The sequence below is a fragment of the Scyliorhinus canicula genome, chromosome 18 (genome assembly GCF_902713615.1).
Source record: "Scyliorhinus canicula chromosome 18, sScyCan1.1, whole genome shotgun sequence".
Lineage (NCBI taxonomy): Eukaryota > Metazoa > Chordata > Chondrichthyes > Carcharhiniformes > Scyliorhinidae > Scyliorhinus > Scyliorhinus canicula.
Window position 1 is genome coordinate 110,327,909 of NC_052163.1, and position 22,904 is coordinate 110,350,812.

General features: G+C 44.1%; 1 protein-coding gene across 1 annotated transcript in view; it reads left to right on the top strand.

Annotated features, from left to right (window-relative positions):
• The window catches only part of upf1 (UPF1 RNA helicase and ATPase), a gene marked incomplete at its 5' end in the record, with an annotated part of 62,192 nt that overhangs the window by 33,397 nt on the left and 5,891 nt on the right, over positions 1 to 22,904 (top strand). The window contains 12 exons of the mRNA XM_038776578.1: positions 3,701 to 3,809; positions 9,962 to 10,121; positions 11,579 to 11,697; positions 14,640 to 14,804; positions 16,598 to 16,712; positions 17,118 to 17,261; positions 17,931 to 18,144; positions 19,533 to 19,650; positions 19,990 to 20,146; positions 20,565 to 20,707; positions 21,481 to 21,655; positions 22,608 to 22,689. Of these exons, the coding sequence (XP_038632506.1) occupies positions 3,701 to 3,809; positions 9,962 to 10,121; positions 11,579 to 11,697; positions 14,640 to 14,804; positions 16,598 to 16,712; positions 17,118 to 17,261; positions 17,931 to 18,144; positions 19,533 to 19,650; positions 19,990 to 20,146; positions 20,565 to 20,707; positions 21,481 to 21,655; positions 22,608 to 22,689 (1,701 nt within the window). The remainder of the gene's footprint in view (positions 1 to 3,700; positions 3,810 to 9,961; positions 10,122 to 11,578; positions 11,698 to 14,639; positions 14,805 to 16,597; positions 16,713 to 17,117; positions 17,262 to 17,930; positions 18,145 to 19,532; positions 19,651 to 19,989; positions 20,147 to 20,564; positions 20,708 to 21,480; positions 21,656 to 22,607; positions 22,690 to 22,904) is intronic.

Below are 22,904 nucleotides of genomic sequence, written 5' to 3' on the forward strand. Positions count from 1 at the left end.
AAAGTATTTTTATTAAGGTTTTGCAGAATTTTTCATAAGAAAACAGTAGTAACAATAATAAAACAAACTAGAGTGAACATTAACAGAGTGTAAAAAGAGAATATACAATAACAATTAAATAGACATTACCCCATTCGACCCAGTCTTCCCACACCAGCCCAATGAAGCACCCCCCCCCCCCCCCCCATCCCCCCACGGATTGCTGCGGCTGCTGGCATTTTCATTTTCCCCGAGAAAGTCGACGAACGGCTGCCACCTCCGAGAGAACCCTAGCGTAGACCCTCCTTAAGGCAAACTTTATTTTCGCGAGGCTGAGAAACCCAGCTATGTTGTTAACCCAAGTCTCTACACTCGGGGGCTTTGAGTCCGCCCGGTGGCCCTGACGTCAGTTGTAATGAAGTGCTTCGAGAGGCTAATCATGAAGCGCATCACCTCCATACTCCCGGAACGCCTTGACCCACTTCAATTCGCATACTGTCGCAACCGGTCCACATCAGACGCCATTTCCCTGGCTCGACACTCATCCCTAGAGCATCTCGAAAACAAGGACTCCTACATCAGACTCCTATTTATTGACTACAGCTCCGCCTTCAACACCATAATCCCAGCCAAGCTCATATCAAAGCTCCAAAACCTAGGACTTGGCTCTCCACTCTGCAACTGGATCCTTGACTTTCTGACCAACAGACCACAGTCAGTAAGAATGCACACCAACACAGGAGCTCCTCCACAATAGTCCTCAATACCGGTGCCCCGCAAGGTTGCGTACTTAGCCCCCTATTCTACTCCCTGTACACACACGACTGCGTGGCAAAACTTGTTTGCTGACGATACGACCATAGTGGGCCGAATCTCGAATAACGACGAGTCCGAATACAGGAGGGAGATAGAGAACCTAGTGGAGTGGTGTAACGACAACAATCTCTCCCTCAATGCCAGCAAAACTAAAGAGCTAGTCATCGACTTCATGAAGCAAAGTACTGTACACACCCCTGTCAGCATCAACGGGGCCGAGGTGGAGATGGTTAGCAGTTTCAAATTCTTAGGGGTGCACATCACCAAAAATCTGTCCTGGTCCACTCACGTCGACGCTATCACCAAGAAAGCACAACAGCGCCTATACTTCCTCAGGAAACTAAGGAAATTCAGCATGTCCACATTAACCCGTACCAACTTTTGCAGATGCACTATAGAAAGCATCCTATCGGGCTGCATCACAGCCTGGTATGGCAACTGCTTGGCCCAGGACCGCAAGGAACTCCAGAGAGTCGTGAATACCGCCCAGTCCATCACACGAACCTGCCTCCCATCCATGGACTCCATCTACACCTCCCGCTGCCTGGGGAAAGCGGGCAGCATAATCATGGATCCCTCCCACCCGGCTTACTCACTTTTCCAACTTCTTCCATCGGGCAGGAGATTCAGAAGTCTGAGAACACGCACGAACAGACTCAAAAACAGCTTCTTCCCCACTGTCACCAGACTCCTAAATGACCCTCTTATTGACTGACCTCATTAACACTACACCCTGTATGCTTCAACCGATGCCAATGCTTATGTAGTTACATTGTATATCTTGTGTTGCCCTATTATGTATTCTCATGTATTTTCTTGAATTTTGTTTAATTCCCTTTTCTTCCATGTACTGAATGATCTGTTGAGCTGCTTGCAGAAAAATACTTTTCACTGTACCTCGGTACACGTGACAATAAACAAATCCAATCCAATCCCTCCACATTAATAAAATCCGTCTCTGGTCTACTACGGAGGCAAAGGCCAAAACATCGGCCTCTTTCGCCCCCTGAACTCCCGGGTCTTCTGACACTTCAAAGATCGCTATCTCTGGACTCGGCACCACCTGTGTGTTAAGCACCGTGGACATTGCCCTCGCGAACCCTTGCCAGAATGGTCTGCTAATATTAACTATTCCCCAAGCCTTGGCCCACCCTCCACCCAGACAAACATAAGGTGGGGGAAAGGATTGAAAATAACATGGATTTAAATGGCCTGAGATGGTTCTTTACTGCTGACGTAGCAGTGTTTGTAGCTGGCGATCTTCCAAAGCATTGCAATCAACGGTTGTTTAGGATCTTCTGGGCCACACAGGCTTATTATCAGGCTGTGGGATCCCCTCCAGGGATATGCTTCAACGCGTGTTGGACTGAGCCTTACCCTCGGACAATGCACTTCAGGCCTGCTCATTTTCTGATATGTGGTCAGCTTCAGCAGACTCACCAACAGCTTGCCTCAGTTAACCAGAATATCAAGAGCAGCAATTTTCGCGAGGCCTTCGATTGGTTTGGTACCTTTTAATGGGAGAGTAGTCTGGAAAGTCACCCCTCCCCAGATCTATCTTCAAGCTTTGAATGCTTACTAACTGCTCTTTACCTAAAGGGAGTTCCAGCTAAGGTTTGAGAGAGAATTCCACTGCTTCAGCTCAGGAGAAAACACAGCTCCCAACTGGGGTTTTTGAGAGAGATCCACCCCCTTCTGGGGGAGAGATTCAAATGGATTCAGCTCAGCTGAGCAGAAAAAAACAGCCTCCAACTGGGTTTTTCAAAATAATTTTACCCATTCAGGGAGACAGAACTTGAAAGCCTTCTTCAGCTCCATCCCGAAATAAAACTGAAACCAAACACAGTCACCTAGCAAGGCATTCCGGAATAAAAATCGTCAATCTGCATTGAGGATCTGCAATGGAGTTGATTGGTTGATAGCGCAGTCCATCAAAACAACATCACAGGTTATGCCACAGAGCATCAAGGGGGAAGCCTGGGCCAGTATATTAGACCGGAGTGTTTTCAGTTTGACCAAGGTCTGCAGTTGAAAATGAAAACTGCAATGTTTCGCGTACAAGGATTAAAAAGAGAAACACGAAACAGACAAGTATTTAGCCAGCTCTTGCATTTGCAATTCCCGTTTGAAAGTTATTATTGAATCTGCTTCCACTGCCCTTGCAAACTACACATTCCAGACTATTGACACCACTTGGGGGGTGGAATTATGTTCCCTGGCCTGATTTGCCACTTAAATCCGTGTTCTCTGGTTATAGGCCTTCCTCCCAGTAGGAATGGTTTCTCCTTTTTTAGTTCACCAAAATGCTTCATGATTCTGGCACCTCAACTTCCAGCCTCTTGGCATGACATTAATTACCCTGGGTAAAGTAGGCATTAACAGTCATTTGCTGTACACATTCCTACCATCCTGAGGTATCTTTGCTATTTCACCTCCATTTTTCTTGGAATATGTTCCATCAGACCTGGTATTCAAATGTTCTTTAACTTCACTGACTTCTCTGATACTTTTTTTTTGTAGCATCTCGTCTCACTTTTGATCAATTCAGGATTTAGCTCCTTTCTAATTTCCTTTGCTGCTATTGTTACGTCTTCCCTGATAAATACTTCCAGGGCAGGCCAGACTACCTATTAGAACAGATTTGGGGGAAAGAGATGAGAACTGATCCACCTCCTAGATACCTCTGAATTTGCAAGGCTTTATTAAACTTCACACACAATACAAAACTGGAAATGGGTTTTGAGAGCAACTTGTTCAGTTGTGACCGTTTTAGTAGGCACATAAATGTATAGAAGTTACTTGATAATCCTGGAGTGTTTGAGGTCAACTGCAGGTTGGATGAGTGTGAAATGATTACGCCTGACTTGGTCAGGTTGAGTGTTGTGTCTCTAACCTACCTGTACAGATTATGGGGATGAGATCGCTATTGAACTCCGCAGCAGTGTTGGCGCTCCAGTTGAAGTAACTCACAACTTCCAAGTGGATTTTGTCTGGAAATCAACTTCATTTGACAGGTAAGCTGCTAATTTGTCCGCCACTTTTGCCCTTCAATTTGTACTATCAGCCTTTATCCTTTCAGGTGCATTGCCAGCACCCAAGTCCCCACCACCATAATAAAAAGTGCAAGTTGGGCAATGCAAATCAGCATACGGTTTGATTGATCCAACGATCCTACATGGCTTTTGCATTCTTTTTTTAAAAAATAATTTTTATTGAAAATTTTTGAATTTATACAACAATAACGCACCATAGTAAAATAACAATAATATTAACAATCATAAACATTCGCCCCACCCCCATGCACAACACAGCAGGCTTTTGCATTCTCAAGCACACTACAGGATACTTTTCTCAACATGTGTCTAATTTCTAAAAAGAGGTCCAGCTGTATTTAAAAAGTGCAGTACATTAAAGTGTTGTAGACATATTTATTATCCACTTGCAAGTGGTGTGTAGTTGTAGAATATGACCAAAAGACACTGCAGTTGTTCAAGAATAGAAGCCTGACCTATGGGTGTAAAGATCCTAAGCGCTCAGTGCTGCCTGTGGGAGTGAGCTTTAGTTTGTATGTGCATGTTAACAATGGGTTTTGTCTCCTCTAACCTTGGCTGCAGTTGTGAGTTTGTAAGAAGCACTCTTTGAGTATTGAATATAGACCTAATAATCTGGTGAATATTCAATGTGTTATGTTGAAGGATTTTTGTTGAAATTGCAGTACCTCACCAGTGACAGAAGCATTGAATCTTACAGCATAGGAGGGAGGCAGTTTGACTCATTGGACTTGTGCTCGCTCTCTGAGCTACAAATTAATTCAACTTTCCTCTTTCCCGAGAGCCCTGCATTTTTTTTCCTTCCGATGGAGAGATCCAATTCTCAAATTTTCAAAGAAAAACCTGAAAAATGAACATTCCTCTGTGGTATAAATGGAACATTACTTCACTAGAATCCTCTTCTCTTCTCACTTCCCACCCCAGATCAAATTATGTTTGGTAATTTTTGCTGGACTCTTTCCCCCCCCCCCCCCAAGATATTTCAAAGTTTATTCAAGAAGGAAACCACAATTCAATAGTATTAGACATTGGGGACTATGTAGGGGGGCACTGCTCACCCTTTCCTCCCGGATAGACTAAGATGCAGTAAAATCGCAAGATCATTACTTTCAGACCAAAACTAATGGCCAAAGTTTGGCAAATGAGATAATTGCACAGGAGTAGGAAACACAACCAGCGAGAGGTAAAAGCTTTTTGAAAACAGTTCCCTCTAGCTTTAGATTTGATCTCTGAAACATTGATTTATTTGTGAATTAGGAACCTTATTGCTCCATTGTGTATCCATTATTCTTTTCAATCAGGCAGGTACTTAAGGCAATTAAGGCACCTTTTTAACTCCTCAGATGTGGTATGAAGATTGATCTTTTGTCCATCTGGTGATTTATTTACCTGACAGTAGTGAAAGCCAAAGCCACTCTTAATGTCTGGACTAATGTCTGGGGTCTTATCCAGGAGCTGAAATCTTAACTCTTTTTTTTCATCTCTAGCTCAGGCATAGGAGCTAATTTCAGCAGTCACACGGTCCAAGCCAAGATCACAAAATAACAATTATAGAGCAGAAGGAAGCCATATGGCCCATCGTGTCTACACCAGTTCTCCAAATGAGCATCATGACTTAGTGCTGTTCCCCAGCCATTTCCCCATACCCCTGCACATTGTTTCTACTCAAATAATCATCTAATGCCCTCTTGGATTCCTTGATCAAACCTGCTTCCAACACACTTTCAGGCCCAGACCACTCGTTATGTGAAAACGCCTTTTCTCACATCACATTTACTGCTTTTGCAAATCGCCATAAATCTGTGCCCTCTCGTTCTTGATCCTTTTATGAGCAGAAACAGTTTCTTCCTATCTACCCATGATTTTGTTCACCTCTATTAAAACTCCTCTCCACCTTCTCTCAAGGAGAACAGTCCCAACCCCCCCAATCTACCTTCATAACTAAAGTTTCTCATCCCTGGAACCATTCTTGTAAACCATTCCTGCGCACACACTCTAATACGTTCACATCCTTCCTATAGTGTGGCACCCAGGACTGTACACAATTATTCCAGCTGAGGTTTAGCTAGTGTCTTGTATAAGTTCAGCATAACCTCCTTGATCTTGTACTCTATGCCATGATGAAAAAGTCCAGAATACTATATGCATTATTAATTGTTCTCCAACTATCCTGCCACCTTTAATGACATATGCACTTATACACCCAGGTGCCTCTGCTCCTGCACCCCTTAGGAATTCTACCCTTTATTTTATATTGTCTCTCCATGTTCTTACCAAAATGCATCACCTCCTCATTGAACTTTTATCTGCCCACTCCACAAACATTTCTATGTCCTTTTGAAGTTCTACATCATCCTCTTCACAGTTTACAATTCTTCCAAGTTTTGTGTCATCTGCAAACTTTGAAATTGTCCCCTGCCCACCAAGATCTAGGTGATTAATATGAATCAGGAAAAGCAAGGGTCCCAATACTGACTCCTGGGGAACACTATTGCAAATCTTCCTCCAGCCCAAAAAATATCCATGAACATTTAATCTTGGCTTCCTATTATTCGGCCAATCTTGTATCCAGGTTGCTACTGTCCCTTTTATTCCATGAGCAATAACTTTTCTGCAGCCTGTACTGTGGGACAGTGCCGTCTCAAAGTAATTCACCCTCAGCGATCCTTTCTGTTACCATCACATTTTCCCCTTTAGAAACCCATGCTGGCTCTTCCAAATCAAACCACATTTTTCCATGTGACGAAGAATTCTATCCTGAATAATTGTTTACAGAAGCTTGCCCACCATAGAACTTAAACTTTTAAAAAGTTTGTTATGGGCATGTGGGTGTTTATTGTCCATCCTAACTGCCGTTGAATGGAGTGCTTTGCTGGGCCACTTCAGAGGGCATTTAAGAGTCAACCACATTGTTGTGGGTCTAGAGCCGCGTGATCAGGTAAGGGTGGCAGATTGCCTTCTGTAAGGGACATTAGTAATCCAGATGGGCTATGACAATCAAAAATAGTATCATGGTTGTAATTAGATTTTATTTTATTTTTAATTCCAATTAAGGGGCAATTTTAGCGTGGCCAATTCATCTACCCTGCACATTGTTTTGGGTTTGGGGTTGAGACCCATGCAACACGGGGAGAATGTGCAAACTCAAAGAACAAAGAAAATTATAGTAAGAAGTCTTACAACACCAGGTTAAAGTCCAACAGGTTTGTTTCAAACACGAGCTTTCGGAGCACGGCTCCTTCTTCAGGTGAATGGAAAGGCTTGTTCCAGAAATGTTTATATAGACACAGTCAGAGATGCCCCGGAATGCATTCCGGGGCATCTCTGACTGTGTCTATATAAACATTTCTGGAACAAGCCGTTCCATTCACCTGAAGAAGGAGCCGTGCTCCGAAAGCTCGTGTTTGAAACAAACCTGTTGGACTTTAACCTGGTGTTGTAAGACTTCTTACTGTGCTCACCCCAGTCCAACGCCGGCATCTCCACATCAAAGAAAATTATAGCACAGGAACAGGCCCTTCGGCCCTCCCAGCCTGCGCCGATCCAGATTCTTTATCTAAACCTGTTGCCTATTAAAGAACTCCACACGGACAGTGCCCCGGGGCTGGGATCGAACCTGGGTCCTCGGCGCCATAAGGCAGCAATGCTAGCCACTGTGCCGCCCTGTTGTTAGACTTTTAATTCCAGATTTTTATTGAATTCAAATGTCACAATCTGCTGTGGTGGGTAGGATTTTTGAACCTTGTCCCCAGAGCCACCCCTGGGTCTCTGGATTACTTGTCCAGTGATATTGCAGAGACTATCCATACAACCGTTTTTGAACAGGATGTAATATTTGCAATTCTCCAGTCCTCTGGCAGCTCCCCATAGTCTAGAGAAGACTGAAAGATTATGGCCAGTGCCCCTGTAATCTCCATTCTCACTTCCTTCAATGTATCTCATCCGATCCTGGTGCCGTGTCAACTTTTATGTATCGTCAGTCTGTTCAACGCTCCCTCCTTACCAGTTTTGAACCCTTCTAGGGACAGAGTTTCCTCATCTGTCTTCATGGTCTGGGTAGCATCTACCTCCTTGGCAAAGATGAATACAAAGTATTAATTTATATCCCAGCCATGTCCCTGCACTCCCATGTGTAAATTCCCTTTTTAGTCCCTAATCACCTCTACTCCTGTTACTATTTAAAAGCAAAATACTGTGGATGCTGGAAATCTGAAATAAAAACAGGAAATACTGGATAAACTCAGCAGGCCTGGCCACATCTATAAAGAGAGAAAGAGCTACCATTTTGAGTCCAAATGACTCTTGGAACTCAACAGTAACTCTTGTTTCTCTCTCCACAGATGCTTCCAGGCCTGCTGAGTTTATCCAGCATTTTCTGCTTTTACTATTTATATGTCTATAATGGCTGCCAGTCTTTTCTCATTATCCCTCTCCACTTCTCTGACTTTCTTTTTCACCTCCCCTCTGAACTTCTGTAGTCCTCCTGTTTTCTACCTGACTCCTTCATTTAAAAAAATTTTTTTTTTTAGAGTACCCAATTATTTTTTTTCCCCAAATGAAATGAAAATCGCTTATTGTCACGAGTAGGCTTCAATGAAGTTACTGTGAAAAGCCCCTAGTCGCCACATTCCGGCGCCTGTCCGGGGAGGCTGGTATGGGAATCGAACCGTGCTGCTGGCCTGCTTGGTCTGCTTTAAAAGCCAGCGATTTAGCTGAGTGAGCTAAACCAGCCCCTAGTATATATGTATCTATGTACATAGATACATAGAATTTACAGTGCAGAAGGAGGCCATTCGGCCCATCGAGTCTGCACCGGCTCTTGGAAAGTGCATCCTACCCAAGGTCAACACCTCCACCCTATCCCCATAACCCAGTAACCCCACCCAACACTAAGGGCAATTTTGGACACTTAAGGGCAATTTAGCATGGCCAATCCACCTAACCCGCACATCTTTGGACTGTGGGAGGAAACCGGAGTACCCGGAGGAAACCCACGCACACATGGGGAGGATGTGCAGACTCCGCACAGACAGTGACCCAAGCCGGAATCGAACCTGGGACCCTGGAGCTGTGAAGCGATTGTGCTATCCACAATGCTACCGTGCAATACGGGGCAACGTAGCATGGCCAATCAACCTAACCTGCACATCCATGCAGACATGGGGATAATATGCAAACTCCACACAGACAGTAACCCAGGGCCGGGATCGAACCCGGGTCCTCAGTGCCGTAGGCAGCTGTGCCACCGTGCTGCCCCACGTGACGCCTTCATAAACGTACTTTTTTCTTAATTTCTTCGTTTTCATCCAGGGAGCTCAGTACTTGTTTGTCCTTTTAAGGAATTATACCGTGACTGCGTCTGGACCATTTTTGTTTTGAGGGTAGCCCATTTTGTTCAGTGACAGTTTTCCTTACCAAATGTTCATTCCTGTCTAACCAACCCAGCTCCGTCTTTGTCCGTTGAAGTCGGCTCTCCCCCAGCTAATTATTTCTACTCTGGATTTCCCGTTGTCCTTTTCTACCATCCTACACCGTACGAGGTAATGATCACTGTTCCCAAAATGTTCCCCCAGGCACTTGATCTACTTGGCCCACCTAATTTCCAAGAACCAAATCCAAAGGTGCATCTTTTCTTTTTGGACTGGAGATATACTGCTATAGAAAATCTTCCTGACACTCTAAGAACCGTTGCCCCTCTCTGCCTTTACACTCAGTGTCAGTCTGGATCAGCTAGCTCGGCACAGTTTAAGGGTTCAAGTTTGCAGCATCCAGTGGCAGGTCTCAGGTACTCACTTATGACACCATTGGGGGTGCTGACGGTTTCCTGTTTCAAACTCCACTATTTGTACTCAAAATGAGGGGCTGACAAATGAAACCATTTGAACTTCAATGACTACTTGATAGCAAATCACATGATCACACTTATCGGAGGTAGGTGGGAACTTGGTGTGGGTAACATGGCTTTTTTTGGGCTGATTCAATCACGATGGAAGCCCTTGGGACTTGGCCAGCCATTTATCAAAGGATTAGTATGGCTACCTACTCTGAAGTGCAAACTTGCATTGTGACCGATTGTGGCTGGTTAATGAGTGAACCATATTTTTTGTCCCTTTCAGAATGCAAAGTGCGTTGAAAACCTTTGCTGTGGATGAGACCTCTGTCTCTGGTTACATATACCACAAATTGCTTGGCCATGAGGTGGAGGACGTGATTATTAAATGCCAGCTGCCGAAACGCTTCACCGCCCATGGTTTACCTGACCTCAATCACTCACAGGTAGGCAGTTTTGAACAGCTTAATGTGTTTAGATTTATATCTGACTTTTTGGTGACTTTTCAACAAAGTGAACTTGTTCTGAAGTAAGCACCAGCGGTCTACACCCTGACAGTAGTAGCAACTCAGTACTTCCATCAGATCCAACCTGATCTTTCTCAATTGTCATGTGCCAGTAAACCCAATCCACTGAAATGCATTATACACAGATAGAGATGGGGAATGAGACAAATGAGTCCAACTGTTCATTCTCTGACTTTTAGATGAAGCAAATCATTGCCTTGTTGCCCTTTGAGGATATGTTTTAGCATTCCAATAATCTGCTCTGCTATATTCTGAAGTATCTCAGTACCAAATAGTCTTAGTAAGGGCAGGAGCAAATGTTACCTTTGCCTCAGCTGGGAGGGATCAGAACAAGGGACAGAAATGTGACAATTGGGAGAAACTGCATTTAGCGGGTTAGGTGGATTGGCCATGCTAAATTGCCCGTAGTGTCCTAAAAAGTAATGTTGGGGGGGGGGGGGGGGGGGGGGGGGGTTGTTGGGTTACGGGTATAGGGTGGATACGTGGGTTTGAGTAGTGTGATCATTGCTCGGCACAACATCGAGGGCCGAAGGGCCTGTTCTGTGCTGTACTGTTCTATGTTCTATGTTAGTCTGTGCGCACACTTGACTCTTCAGCCCATCGTTGCCACAAGGTGGCAGCATGTGCTCTCGGATGCTGTTGTAGCCTCAGTTTGGGCCCTTTCACCTCTGCAGGCAGCACTGCCATCTTGTTTACTTCAGCGTTGCTACCACAAGGGAAGACTTTTGTAATCAACAAAACTGCAGTGAATGTCTCCTCGCTGCCTCGGATTGATCAATTTGTGCACCAGCATGCATCTGTCAGCATTGAAACAGCTGAGCAGAAAATGAGCACCTTTCCACGGACATGATGGCTGTATAGCCTCTATTTTGCTGAAGGGACAACATGAATACAATAGTTTTCTAGTCTACTCCACATTGTAGGCTTTAATCTGTTAATTGTTCTGTGTACTAGAATCTGATCAGTGAAACTCTGCTTACGCGAACTGTGTTGCTATGAATGAGTCACTTTGTACTGCTACATATTTTTAGCGGTTGTGTTCTCAATCTGTTTATGTTCTATTTACATCTGGGTATCTTTAGCACATATAGTCAGAAGTAAACACTCTGCTTCTGCAGCTCATTATGCAGCTCAGTGAAATCTGAACCATTTAGTAAATCTAAACCATTTGATGTAATCTAGTTGCTGCTCACAAACTGTTGAAGTTCCATCAATTTTGAAGGACCTACTTCTATCAAGGGAATAAAATGCTGTACTGAAAGTAGAAGTGTAATTATCGGTTACATTGCAGTGAGTTGCATTGGCACAGCCAGAGACTAACTGTCATACAGTTGCCACCTGTGATTGATGAGATCCCATTTTAATCTTTCCAACAGGTTTATGCCGTGAAGACTGTTCTCCAGCGCCCCCTCAGTCTGATCCAGGGCCCTCCAGGCACTGGGAAAACTGTCACCTCTGCTACTATAGTGTATCACCTAGCCAGACAAGGCAATGGGTAAGCAGCAACTCCACGCTCACTCGCACAAAAAGGCAACAGTTTAGGGTATAGCTGTCATTTTATGTACTCACTTGTTTCAGTGACGTAGTGATCTAATTTCTGTCCCGATCGCAGCATGGGGATGACCAAAGTCGCAAAAGCTTCCCAGTTGTTGGCTCTCCTTGTTCGTTTATATTCTTTCATGGAATATGATTTATTTCCCTTGAGAAAGTGGTGGTGAGTTGCCTTTTTGAACCGCTGCAGTCCATGTGATGCAGGTGCACCTATGGTGCTGTTAGGAAGGGAGTTCCAGGATTTTAACCCAGCGACAGTGAACAGATGATATAGTTCCCAAAGTCAGGATGGTGTGAGACTTGGAGGGAAACTTGCAGATCATGGTGTTCCCATGCATTTGCAGTGTTTGTTCTTCTAGGTGGTAGAGATCATGGGCTTGGAAGGTATTGAAAGCGGCTTGGTGAGTTGCTGTGGTGCACCTTGTGTATGGAATACACTGCCACTGTGCATGGATAGTGGTGGGGTGTATGTTTAAGGTGTTGGATGCAGTGCCATTCAAGCAGGGCTGCTTATCCTGGATGGTGTCAAGCTTCTGGAGTGTTATTGGAGCTGCACTCATCTGGGCAAGTGGAGAGTTTTCCATCACACTCCTGACTTGCAAATGGTGGATTGGCTTTGGCAGTCAGGAGTTGAGTTATTCACTGCAGGATTCCTGGCCTCTGACCCGCTCTTGCAGCCACAGTATTGATATGGCTGGTCCAATTCAGCTTCTGGTCCATGGTAACAGCCAGGATGTTGTTGGTGGGGAATTCAGCAATGGTAATGCCATTAAATGTTATGGGGAGATGGTTAGATTCTCTCTTGTTTGAGATGGTCATTGCCCAGCACTTGTGTGGCGTGAATGTTACTTGCCGCCTATCAGTACAAGTCTGAATGTTTTTCATGTCTTACTGCATATAATGCAGCATCTTCAGTATCTGAGGAGTTGCGAATTGTGCAAACATCCCTACTTTTTGACCTGCCAATGGAGGGGAGATCATTTGATACAGCTTAATAGGGCTGTACCATGAGAAACTCCCACAGTAATGTCTATCCTGGGGCTGAGATGATTGAACTCCAGCAACCATAACCGTCTTCCATTTGTGCTATATATGACTCCAAATGGTGGAGAGTTTTCTCCCTGATTCCCATTGACTCCCAGTTTTTCTAGGGCTCCTTGATGCCATAATCAATTAAATGCTGCTTGTTGTCAAGGGCAGTCACTCTCGCCTCTCCTCTTCAGTTCAACACTTTGTCCATGCTTGGACCAAGGCTGTAATGAGATCAGGAGGTGAGTGGCCCTGGCTGAACCCAAACATCAATATCACTGTCGACGACCTCTACCATTTGCTGACGATTGAGAGTCAACTCATAGGGCGGTAATTGGTCGGATTGGTTTTATTCTGACTTTTATGGAGAGGAAAATCTCCTGGGCAATTTTCCAAATTCATGACCAACGTGGCATTTGATGGACCATCCATCCTCCACCGTTGCCTCTCCTATTGTCCAACTCTGTCAGCTCTGCTTGTATATTTCTGGACCAAGCTATTCAAATGCCGGCCATACATCTCACCAGCGGCTGCATAAGATGTAGGAGCAGAAGTAGGCCATTCGGCCCATCCAAGTCTGCTCCGACATTCAAAGAGATCATGACTGATCTGAACGTTTTTATAGCTACCAAATATTTGAGTTACTAAATAAAGAGTAGACTTTCGCCACCAGTTCAGGGTTCTCTACTTAACCACATGGGGTATGGGAGTTTCCTGGTGACACCAGTGAAATTTCCAGCTACCCAAGAGAATGATGTTGACAGCCCCTAATTGAAGAGATTTCCACATTTTGGATTTTTGCAGCCTAGAATCACAAGTAAATATTAACAATAGAAACTTTCACCCGTTTAATATTCCTTAAGTTTTCAGTGTTATTTTTCACTCCAACAATTCAGCAACAATTTGCACATGACCATTGGTGTTATAAGATTTCCCAAGGCATTTCACAGAAACGTTATCAAGCACAATTTAACACAACCATCCAATGAGATGTTTGGGCGGGTGATCTAAAGGCTTTAGTCAGAGGTATGTTTTAAGGAGTATCTTGAAGAAGGAGACGGGAGTTAGAAATGAAATGAAAATTGTTTATTGTCGCAAGTAGGCTTCAAATGAAGTTACTGTGAAAGCCCCTTGTCGCCACATTCCGGCGCCTGTTTGGGGAGGCCGGTTCGGGAATTGAACCGTGCTGCTGGCCTGCCCTGGTCTGCTTTAAAAGTCAGCTCTTTATCCCTGTGCTAGGAGGGAATTCCAGAGCTTGGAACCTCTGCAGCTGAAGGTAGGAGTGCCAGTGATAATGGGGATGAATATCAGGGATGTGCAAAGGAGGAGATTTGGCTTGCTCATTATGTTTGTAGTTGTCCTGTGTTCACACCTCAGTACCTAACTAATTATTGCTTCTGATCATGAATAAGGTTAATATTTCCTGGGTTCATGTGCATATTTCCCTGCTATCAGTGCATTAGGTTTTGATAAAGTCTTGCAGGCAGGAAACTCTTACTGTGCTTCGTTGGTCATGAGAGAATTTAATGTCTTCATGGAAATCCATCTTAAAAGACACATTTAGGAAACTTTGAGTTAGTCCAGAGTTGCATTCAATTTGGAGACGGTCTGAATTTCTTATCCATCTTTGAGGTATATTGGGGTGAATTGATATCTGTTAAAAAGGGGCTGGGTTTCTTGCAATTAATGGCTATTTCTAGAAATTCTTGTGTTTTTGCATTAAACCTGCCTGCCCAGGATATTCTGGTCGTATAAAATCATTGTGGGCTGCACTTCAAAATAAGCTTGAAATAAATGATATCCCTGTTGGGTGAGCTGGTGCTACATGGTTCTAAATATGCTTTTCTTAATTTATAGTCCCGTCCTGGTATGTGCTCCAAGTAACATTGCAGTAGACCAGTTGACTGAGAAGATCCATCACACAGGGCTGAAGGTGGTGCGCCTATGTGCCAAGAGTCGTGAGGCCATCGATTCACCAGTTTCTTTCCTGGCTCTACATAACCAGATCCGCAACATGGATAGGTAAGCAGCAACTATTACTTGCTGGCCTTTTCGCATGGACGATACAAAAGCGAGCACACTTGGATAATCCTGTGTTTGGTTTGAGCCTGGCCTTGTGATGTGTGGATAAGGGTGCCTTGAGTGGGCAATAGGTAATTGATTGTTTCAAGATTCCCACCCTTCCATGTCCTAGAGTACTTCAGGAACATTGAGGTGAACGACCAGATAATCTGTTTTTTTGGTGGTGATTGATTTTTGGGTTTGTCCCATTGAGGATTCCCTGATTGCTTTACCCTGTGTCCAGCCGGCTGTCACACATACGATCAAGTGCTGTTTGTGATGGGACTGACCTGATTAGATTATTTTACCAGTTAATCTACTGATACATGTTAATTATTTGAGCGCCTGCCAGTGAAATTGTCCACCATTCTAAAAATGAAAGCATCCTGTGCAAGATCCCAGCCAATGATACAAACATACTAATTAGGAGCAGAAGTAGGCCATTCGGCTCCTTGAACCAACATTGCCATTTAATCAGATCATGGCTATTCTGTTTGTGTTTGGAATTCCACCCCGGATAACCGTGGGAATCTATCTACCTCCACCATAAAAATACTTAATGACCCTGTCTTCACCACTAAGGCAGTGTTCCAGTTGCAGAACCTTCAGAAAAAAATTCTCCTCATCTCTATCTTAATAGGGTGACACCTACTTTTAAAATAGTGCTCCCGCGTTCTGGACTCACCCACAAGAGACACCATCCTTTCCACGTCCACCTTGTCAAGACCAATTAGAATCTTATATACTTCAGTCAAGTCATCCCTCGTTCTTCTAGACTCCAGTGGAAACAAGCCCAGTCTGTCCAAACTATCCTCATAAGACAACTTGCTCATTCCAGGTATCCATCGAATAGACCTCTTCTGAACCACCTCCGAACACATTTACATCCATCTTTAAGGAGACCTAAACTCCGCACAGTATTTGAGATGTGGTCTCACCAATGCCCTGCATAACTGAAGCATATCATCCTTACTTTATGTTCAATTCCTCTCTTAATAAAGGATAGCTTTCCAATAGCCTTTTTAATTACTTGCTATACATGCGTACAAGCCTTTTTGTGACACCTAGATCCCTCTGCACCTCAATTCTGCAGCCTCTCCATCAAAGATCAAACAAGGGACTGGAATATCTTGTGACCAAAGCAAAGTTGTAATTGGTGGATTTGTGGCCACTTTCTGAAATGCCAATACCTCTACTTGATCTCTGATGGTGGAGACTCCACACTGGCAGTGCAGCCATTCATTTAGCCTCGAGTATTTGACCACCGAGCAGTGTCATAGCTTAGCCCTTCCCTCATCCAAGTCACATTGTGTCTGCACTGGATAGCAATCAGGAATGACTGCTTTTCCCAAATGTTTAATTCAGCTTGAACTGAGAATCAGACCAGTCATTTCTGGTCTGTGTGACTCAGCTACTTTTTCTCTAGTGCACAGCTCTTCATTTATTGTTCACACTCAACACAGACTGAAGTGACCACTTGCAGTTAATATGAGCTGTTCCCGAGGACGGGTGATCCTTGTCCATTTGGAGGCTGCTCTCAACAAGGCTGCGAGTGACTAATGCTAGCTGGATTGGTAGCAGCTCCTTGATGAGGGCCACCAGTAACTAAGTATATTGCACCCATCCACCAATGCACTGTTCTGCTTGAGACACAAATCAAAATAGACACATAGATAGCTTATACCTCTAACTTAGCTGCATGGTCTTTGATAGCCGGAATTCTCACTGTGTAATATGTTTGCTTTGTTCTTCAGCATGCCTGAATTGCAAAAGTTGCAGCAGTTGAAGGATGAGACTGGCGAACTGTCATCTGCAGATGAGAAACGCTACCGTGCACTCAAAAGGACAGCGGAACGGGAGCTGCTTATGGTAAGAAACTTGTTGCAGTTTTTCTCTTCTTTCTTTTTCTTTATAAACTTAGAGCACTCAATTATTTTTTTCCAATTAAGGGGCAATTTAGCGTGTCCAATCCATCTACCCTGCACATCTTTGGGTTGTGGGGGTGAAACCCACGCAAACACGGGGAGAATGTGCAAACTCCACACAGAGTGACCCAGAGTCGGGATCGAACCCTGGGTCCTCAGCACCGTGAGGCAGGAGTGCTAACCACTGTGCCACCGTGCTGCCCTCAGTTTTTCTCTTCTGACGTCCATTTCATTGAATCCAATGCTCTGTAATTCCCAGAGTGCAAATACTGAGTATCTGCTTCAAAAATCCATTATTCAGTATGTTCTGATTGAGGTTTGTACCTCCTCTATCTGGTTTTTCTTTCAGAATGCAGATGTTATTTGCTGTACCTGTGTAGGAGCTGGTGACCCACGCCTTGCTAAGATGCAGTTCCGTTCCATTCTGATTGATGAGAGCACACAGGCCACAGAACCGGAATGTATGGTCCCCGTGGTCCTGGGAGCAAAGCAGGTATGTCACATGGAGCTAGTGCCAGGTCCAAGGCTAAGAATACACTGGATTTCATATTGTAATAGCAAAGTCTGTCTTCACATTGTGGGACTAATGCACAAACTTCATTGTCATATATTGTGATTCAATAGCATATTGTGGTGCAGTGTTTGTGTAGGTGAGCATGAAGATACCTGGCTCTACAGAATAACAGTGAGGTGATTTTTGCCAAAATATGTGTGGACTCGTCTGCCAAGTCTTGCAGTATAAACTGGTTTGAGGATAATTGATTAAAACGTTAAGAATCTGAATGGTTAGATTCGACTCTTGCATTTGGTGCTTGTTGAGACTGTCCATTTTATTGAGTACCTACAGTAAGGAGAGGGCGGAGAGATATTTTCATTCTGTTTGTTTGGTCTGGCTTCAGACTTTGTCCCTCAGAGGAGCTGAAGGTTGCTTGAATTAGAAGTGAGGTAGTATTAAGTCGATGAGTTAACGCCTTGATAACGCCGTATTATTGATTTATTTATTGATGCCACCCACCATCCTAAACAGCCAATTCTTCTCACTTGCCTTCCTATCCCTGTGCACTGTTCAGATTCATACTGAAGACATGCACTCGTATTACAATCTAGGCAATGTAACTGAGTAAACCAGTGAATCTGAGTTCTGTGCTTATGTTTCTTGCAGCTGATCCTGGTGGGTGACCATTGCCAGCTTGGCCCAGTTGTCATGTGTAAGAAAGCTGCTAAAGCTGGTCTGTCTCAGTCACTATTTGAGCGTCTGGTTGTTCTTGGGATCCGGCCAATTCGTCTGCAGGTCCAATACCGGATGCATCCAGCTCTCAGTGCCTTTCCATCCAATATCTTCTATGAGGGCTCACTGCAAAATGGCGTCACTGCAGGTATGGACATTGGAATCTGATATTTGGCAAATTTCTGCTTAGATGATTTGTTTCTAAACTGAGATGTCTGTTGGGCTATTAGGTTTCTGTGCACCTGTTGTCAAATTTCTGTACTCTGTGTAGACTAGTGTTACCTCTCTTGCTGTGAATTGGCAGACATTTTCTGCTGTCATACTGTTGATTTGAATGCCCTTCTTTCGGAGTTAGTGAATAGGTCTCTGGAGGTTTGGTCATATTTCTGGGTAACTCCCCATCCAGTTATAAAATCACTGACTCTAAATTATAATGTGGGATAGTTAGTCTTTTCCGTCACTGGAATGCTGGCCCGATTTGGCGTTGCAATGTCATTGTGACTGCTGGTCACAATGAGCAGAAGCTCATTTCCCTAAACTAAAATGGGCCATCTTAAATAAACAGATCAAGGAACATTCTCCAAATGTATGGCATATGACACTATTCTTGTTTCAATGTAAAACAACCCTATCTCTTGACATTGGTAAATCAGATTGAAGCCACAAAACTTTGTTCATAATGAACAAAATGATTAGTAAGTCAGCCCCCATTAATTCATTCTGTCAGTGCAGGCAGTACATTTTGCAGCCTAATTTGATTGTAAATCATTTCACTTGGTGGAGTTTAGCATTTTATTTCACTTTTGGTGGGTTTAACAGGAGACTCAAATGATTCTAACTATGGGTAGCATGTAGAAATCTTGCCGTGTGAATATGTGGACATGGTGGGGAGTTCAGACTCTGGTCTCTGGGATCATTGTTCTGACAGTGTGGACACGGCGGGGAGTTCAGACTCTGGTCTCTGGGATCATTGTTCTGACAGTGTAGACACGGTGGGGAGTTCAGACTCTGGTCTCTGGGATCATTGTTCTGACAGTGTAGACACGGCGGGGAGTTTAGACTCTGGTCTCTGGGATCATTGTTCTGACAGTGTAGACACGGTGGGGAGTTCATACTCTGGTCTCTGGGATCATTGTTCTGACAGTGTAGACACGGTGGGGAGTTCAGACTCTGGTCTCTGGGAATCATTGTTCTGACAGTGTAGACACGGTGGGGAGTTCAGACTCTGGTCTCTGGGAATCATTGTTCTGACAGTGTAGACACGGTGGGGAGTTCATACTCTGGGATCATTGTTCTGACAGTGTAGACACGGTGTGGAGTTCATACTCTGGTCTCTGGGATTATTGTTCTGACAGTGTAGACACGGTGGGGAGTTCAGACTCTGGTCTCTGGGATCATTGTTCTGACAGCGTAGACACGGTGTGGAGTTCATACTCTGGTCTCTGGGATTATTGTTCTGACAGTGTAGACACGGTGGGGAGTTCAGACTCTGGTCTCTGGGATCATTGTTATGACTGTGTACTTCCGGTTTCCCAGCGGATCGTATAAAGAAAGGCTTCGACTTCCAGTGGCCACAGCCTGACAAGCCAATGTTCTTCTATGTGACCCAAGGCCAGGAGGAAATTGCTAGTTCGGGGACCTCCTACCTCAATCGGTATGTACATGACTAACCAGCCGGGCTTTTCAGCCACTTGGAGGAAAAATAATTTATATGATCAAATGTTTCTCGGAATAATTATTTTCCATATGAAACAAATCTATAATTCATTGCATTTGTGGAAACAATCACATTGCTCTGGAGGCGTGCACAATAAGATCCTTACATTGGGGTGGGATTATTGTAGTGATTACAGGAAAGTGGTTGTTAAATGAGGCCGAGATACAGAGATGGTACTGATGGGAACTGTAATGTTAGAATGAGGACGGGACAGGAATTCCATCATCTGGCTTTGAAGGTTTGTTGAAATGAAGTTTTACCTTGCTCTGTTTTCAGGACTGAGGCAGCCAACGTGGAGAAGATCACCACTAAACTGCTGAAGGCAGGTGCCAAGCCGGATCAAATCGGCATCATTACACCATATGAGGGGCAGCGATCGTACCTGGTGCAGTACATGCAGTTCAGTGGCTCTCTTCACACAAAACTCTACCAGGTAATATTATAAATATCTGAATTCTTTCTAACCAAGCTCTCAATACTCAATTGTTGTCTCTGATTGTCCTTTCTGACAGGGTTGATATCTCAGCCAACAGTAATTGCTGAGTTTTCTTTTTCTTTTTTTAATAATAAATTTAGATATCCAATTCATTTTTTCCAATTAAGGGGCAATTTAGCGTGTCCAATCCACCTACCCTGCACATCTTTGGGTTGTGGGGGCGAAACCAATGCAAACACGGGGAGAATGTGCAAACTCCACACAGACGGTGACCCAGAGCTGGGATCAAACCTGGGACCTCGGCGCCGTGAGGCAGCAGGGATTACTGAGTTTTCTAATTAGGATTGACTGGAATCTAACAGTTGGACGGATAGTTGGTGATGATGTAAAATTTCTGTTTGTTTTCATGATCTAGGAGGTAGAGATTGCCAGTGTTGATGCGTTCCAAGGCCGAGAGAAAGACTTCATCATCCTTTCGTGTGTCAGAGCTAACGAGCATCAGGGCATTGGATTTCTTAATGACCCCCGCCGATTGAATGTGGCCCTCACAAGAGCAAGGTGAGGGGGGAATGGGGAGGAATAAAAGTATGGGTGAGGGAGACGGGTGTAGAACAAGTTGAAGGGTCAGGAGTTGGGGTGTTATTGTATTCCACTTAGTCACTGGGACTAAGTGGGTTCCTTCTTAGCAGAGGCTCCCTGATGTAAGTGACGGTATGTGTTGTTTGTGGCATTGTGTCAGAGTCTGTGCATGATCTGAATTACAGAGACTCCTATCCATATTCCTGATTGAATACATTTTCTTATAGTTGTCTGGAAGGGAGGATTATTTTTTTACAAGACTCTTCAGTCTAAACAGTATTTGTGCATATTCTATAATCTGTAGTGAACAGCTTGAATATCTATTTTTCTGCCTCCCCATAATTCGTTCTCTTTTCTTCAGTCCTGCTCTCTCCATCACCACATGAAGGCTGTCTCTTTTGCTCAGCTTAATAAATCTTGATTAATTCTCTGCTCAACTAGAGGAACCTGTCCCATGGGTGGGCAGTATTTCAACTCTTGATTAGCAGCACAAACACTTGGTTTTAAACTTCCAGGCTTCGTGTTTGGAGCAGTGTGTTCGGGGCCACTTCTGATGCATCCCCTTGTTTCACACCTCTGGGAGGCTCACTTGCGTGTGGCTGCTAATGGCATAACGTGCATGGGGAACAGCCTGGATAGCCTTGAATGTGTTGTTGGGTTGGGCTAAGTAAACTGGGATGATGGATGATTGCATTTTTCCTCTCTGGTCCAAATTGGAACTCACCAGTGTGTGTACGGACTCTGCTTTGTAGGTATGGTGTGATTATTGTAGGGAATCCAAAGGCTCTGTCCAAACAGCCACTGTGGAATCATCTGCTGAATTATTACAAGGAGCAGAAAGTGCTGGTGGAGGGACCACTGAACAATCTCCGCGAGAGTCTGATGCAGTTCAGCAAACCACGGAAGCTGGTGAATACCATCAATCCGGTGAGCACACTGTACAGCTGTGTTTAACTGCTGGTCCCAGATCACTGATTCTGCGACAAATTTATTTGCAGTGAACTAGTTCCCTGTTTGTCAGTTAATATGATTGTAAACAGGTTGAACCCGATTATAGGATGTTGACCAGCAAGTTCTGGCATGTTCTGTCTACCCACAGTTTCAAAATATAGATTTTATCCATATGCCCTTGCGGTGCGGGCAACTCTTGTGGCATTTCACATTAAACATTCTCTACTGACAACCACAGAAATTTTACACTGGTTCCCATACACACTCCTTTCTTGGTTTCAAAGTCGAGGCTTGGAGCAATTGCAGGTAAGTCGAGGTTGCGGGTTAGTGAACGATTTTCATTACCGGTACTTTTCGTGAGCACAGTTCTGAATTAGTTTTGTGATGCTCATCACCTGTCATTTAAAATAAATAAATAATCCAATTAAGCGTGGCAAATCCACCTACCCTGCACATCTTTTTGGGTTGTGAGGGTGAGACCCGTGCAGACATGGGAAGAATGTGAAAACTGCACACTGACAGTGACGCAGGGCCTGGATCGAACTCGGGTCTTCCGTGCCGTTAGGCAGCAGTGCTAACCACTTCACCACAAGCTACCCCATCACCTGTAATTATATTTGTGTTTTTTTTTTTGCTTGACCTGATATCTCTGCAAGTGATTAGCATTTCGAAACTGATGGGCTGTTCCTCGGCTGCGAACTTGTATCTGATTTCACTACATTGACCTGACCCCCATGTAAAGGGGCTGCATTCTGTCCCCTCTCCAAAGTTATTATGTGACTCCTTTGCACTGCTGCCATTGAGGTTTTTAATAGTTATATTGGGCTTTAATTAACTGGTGTTCATTATTCAAATTAATTCTTATTGATAACTCTAAGATCCATATTTCTGTAGCAGAGCTGTTCTAATCAATATCCTTGTGTTCTAGGGGGCCCGATTCATGACTACAGCTATGTATGATGCTCGAGAAGCTATCATCCCAGGCTCCGTGTATGACAGGAGTGGCCAGGGTAAGACTGCACTTGTGTATTTAAAATCTCAGGTTTGAAAAATAAAACAATTCTGGAATCAGTTGGAAAAAACTGAACCCAACAGGAAATACTCAGCCAGTTTGTATTCTGATATTCCACTGTTATGGGCAACTATCTGAAATCGATTGTGATGGCATTTCTTACTATCCCACAAATATTCATAAGTTCTCCTGCTGCTGTGAACTTCATTAAGG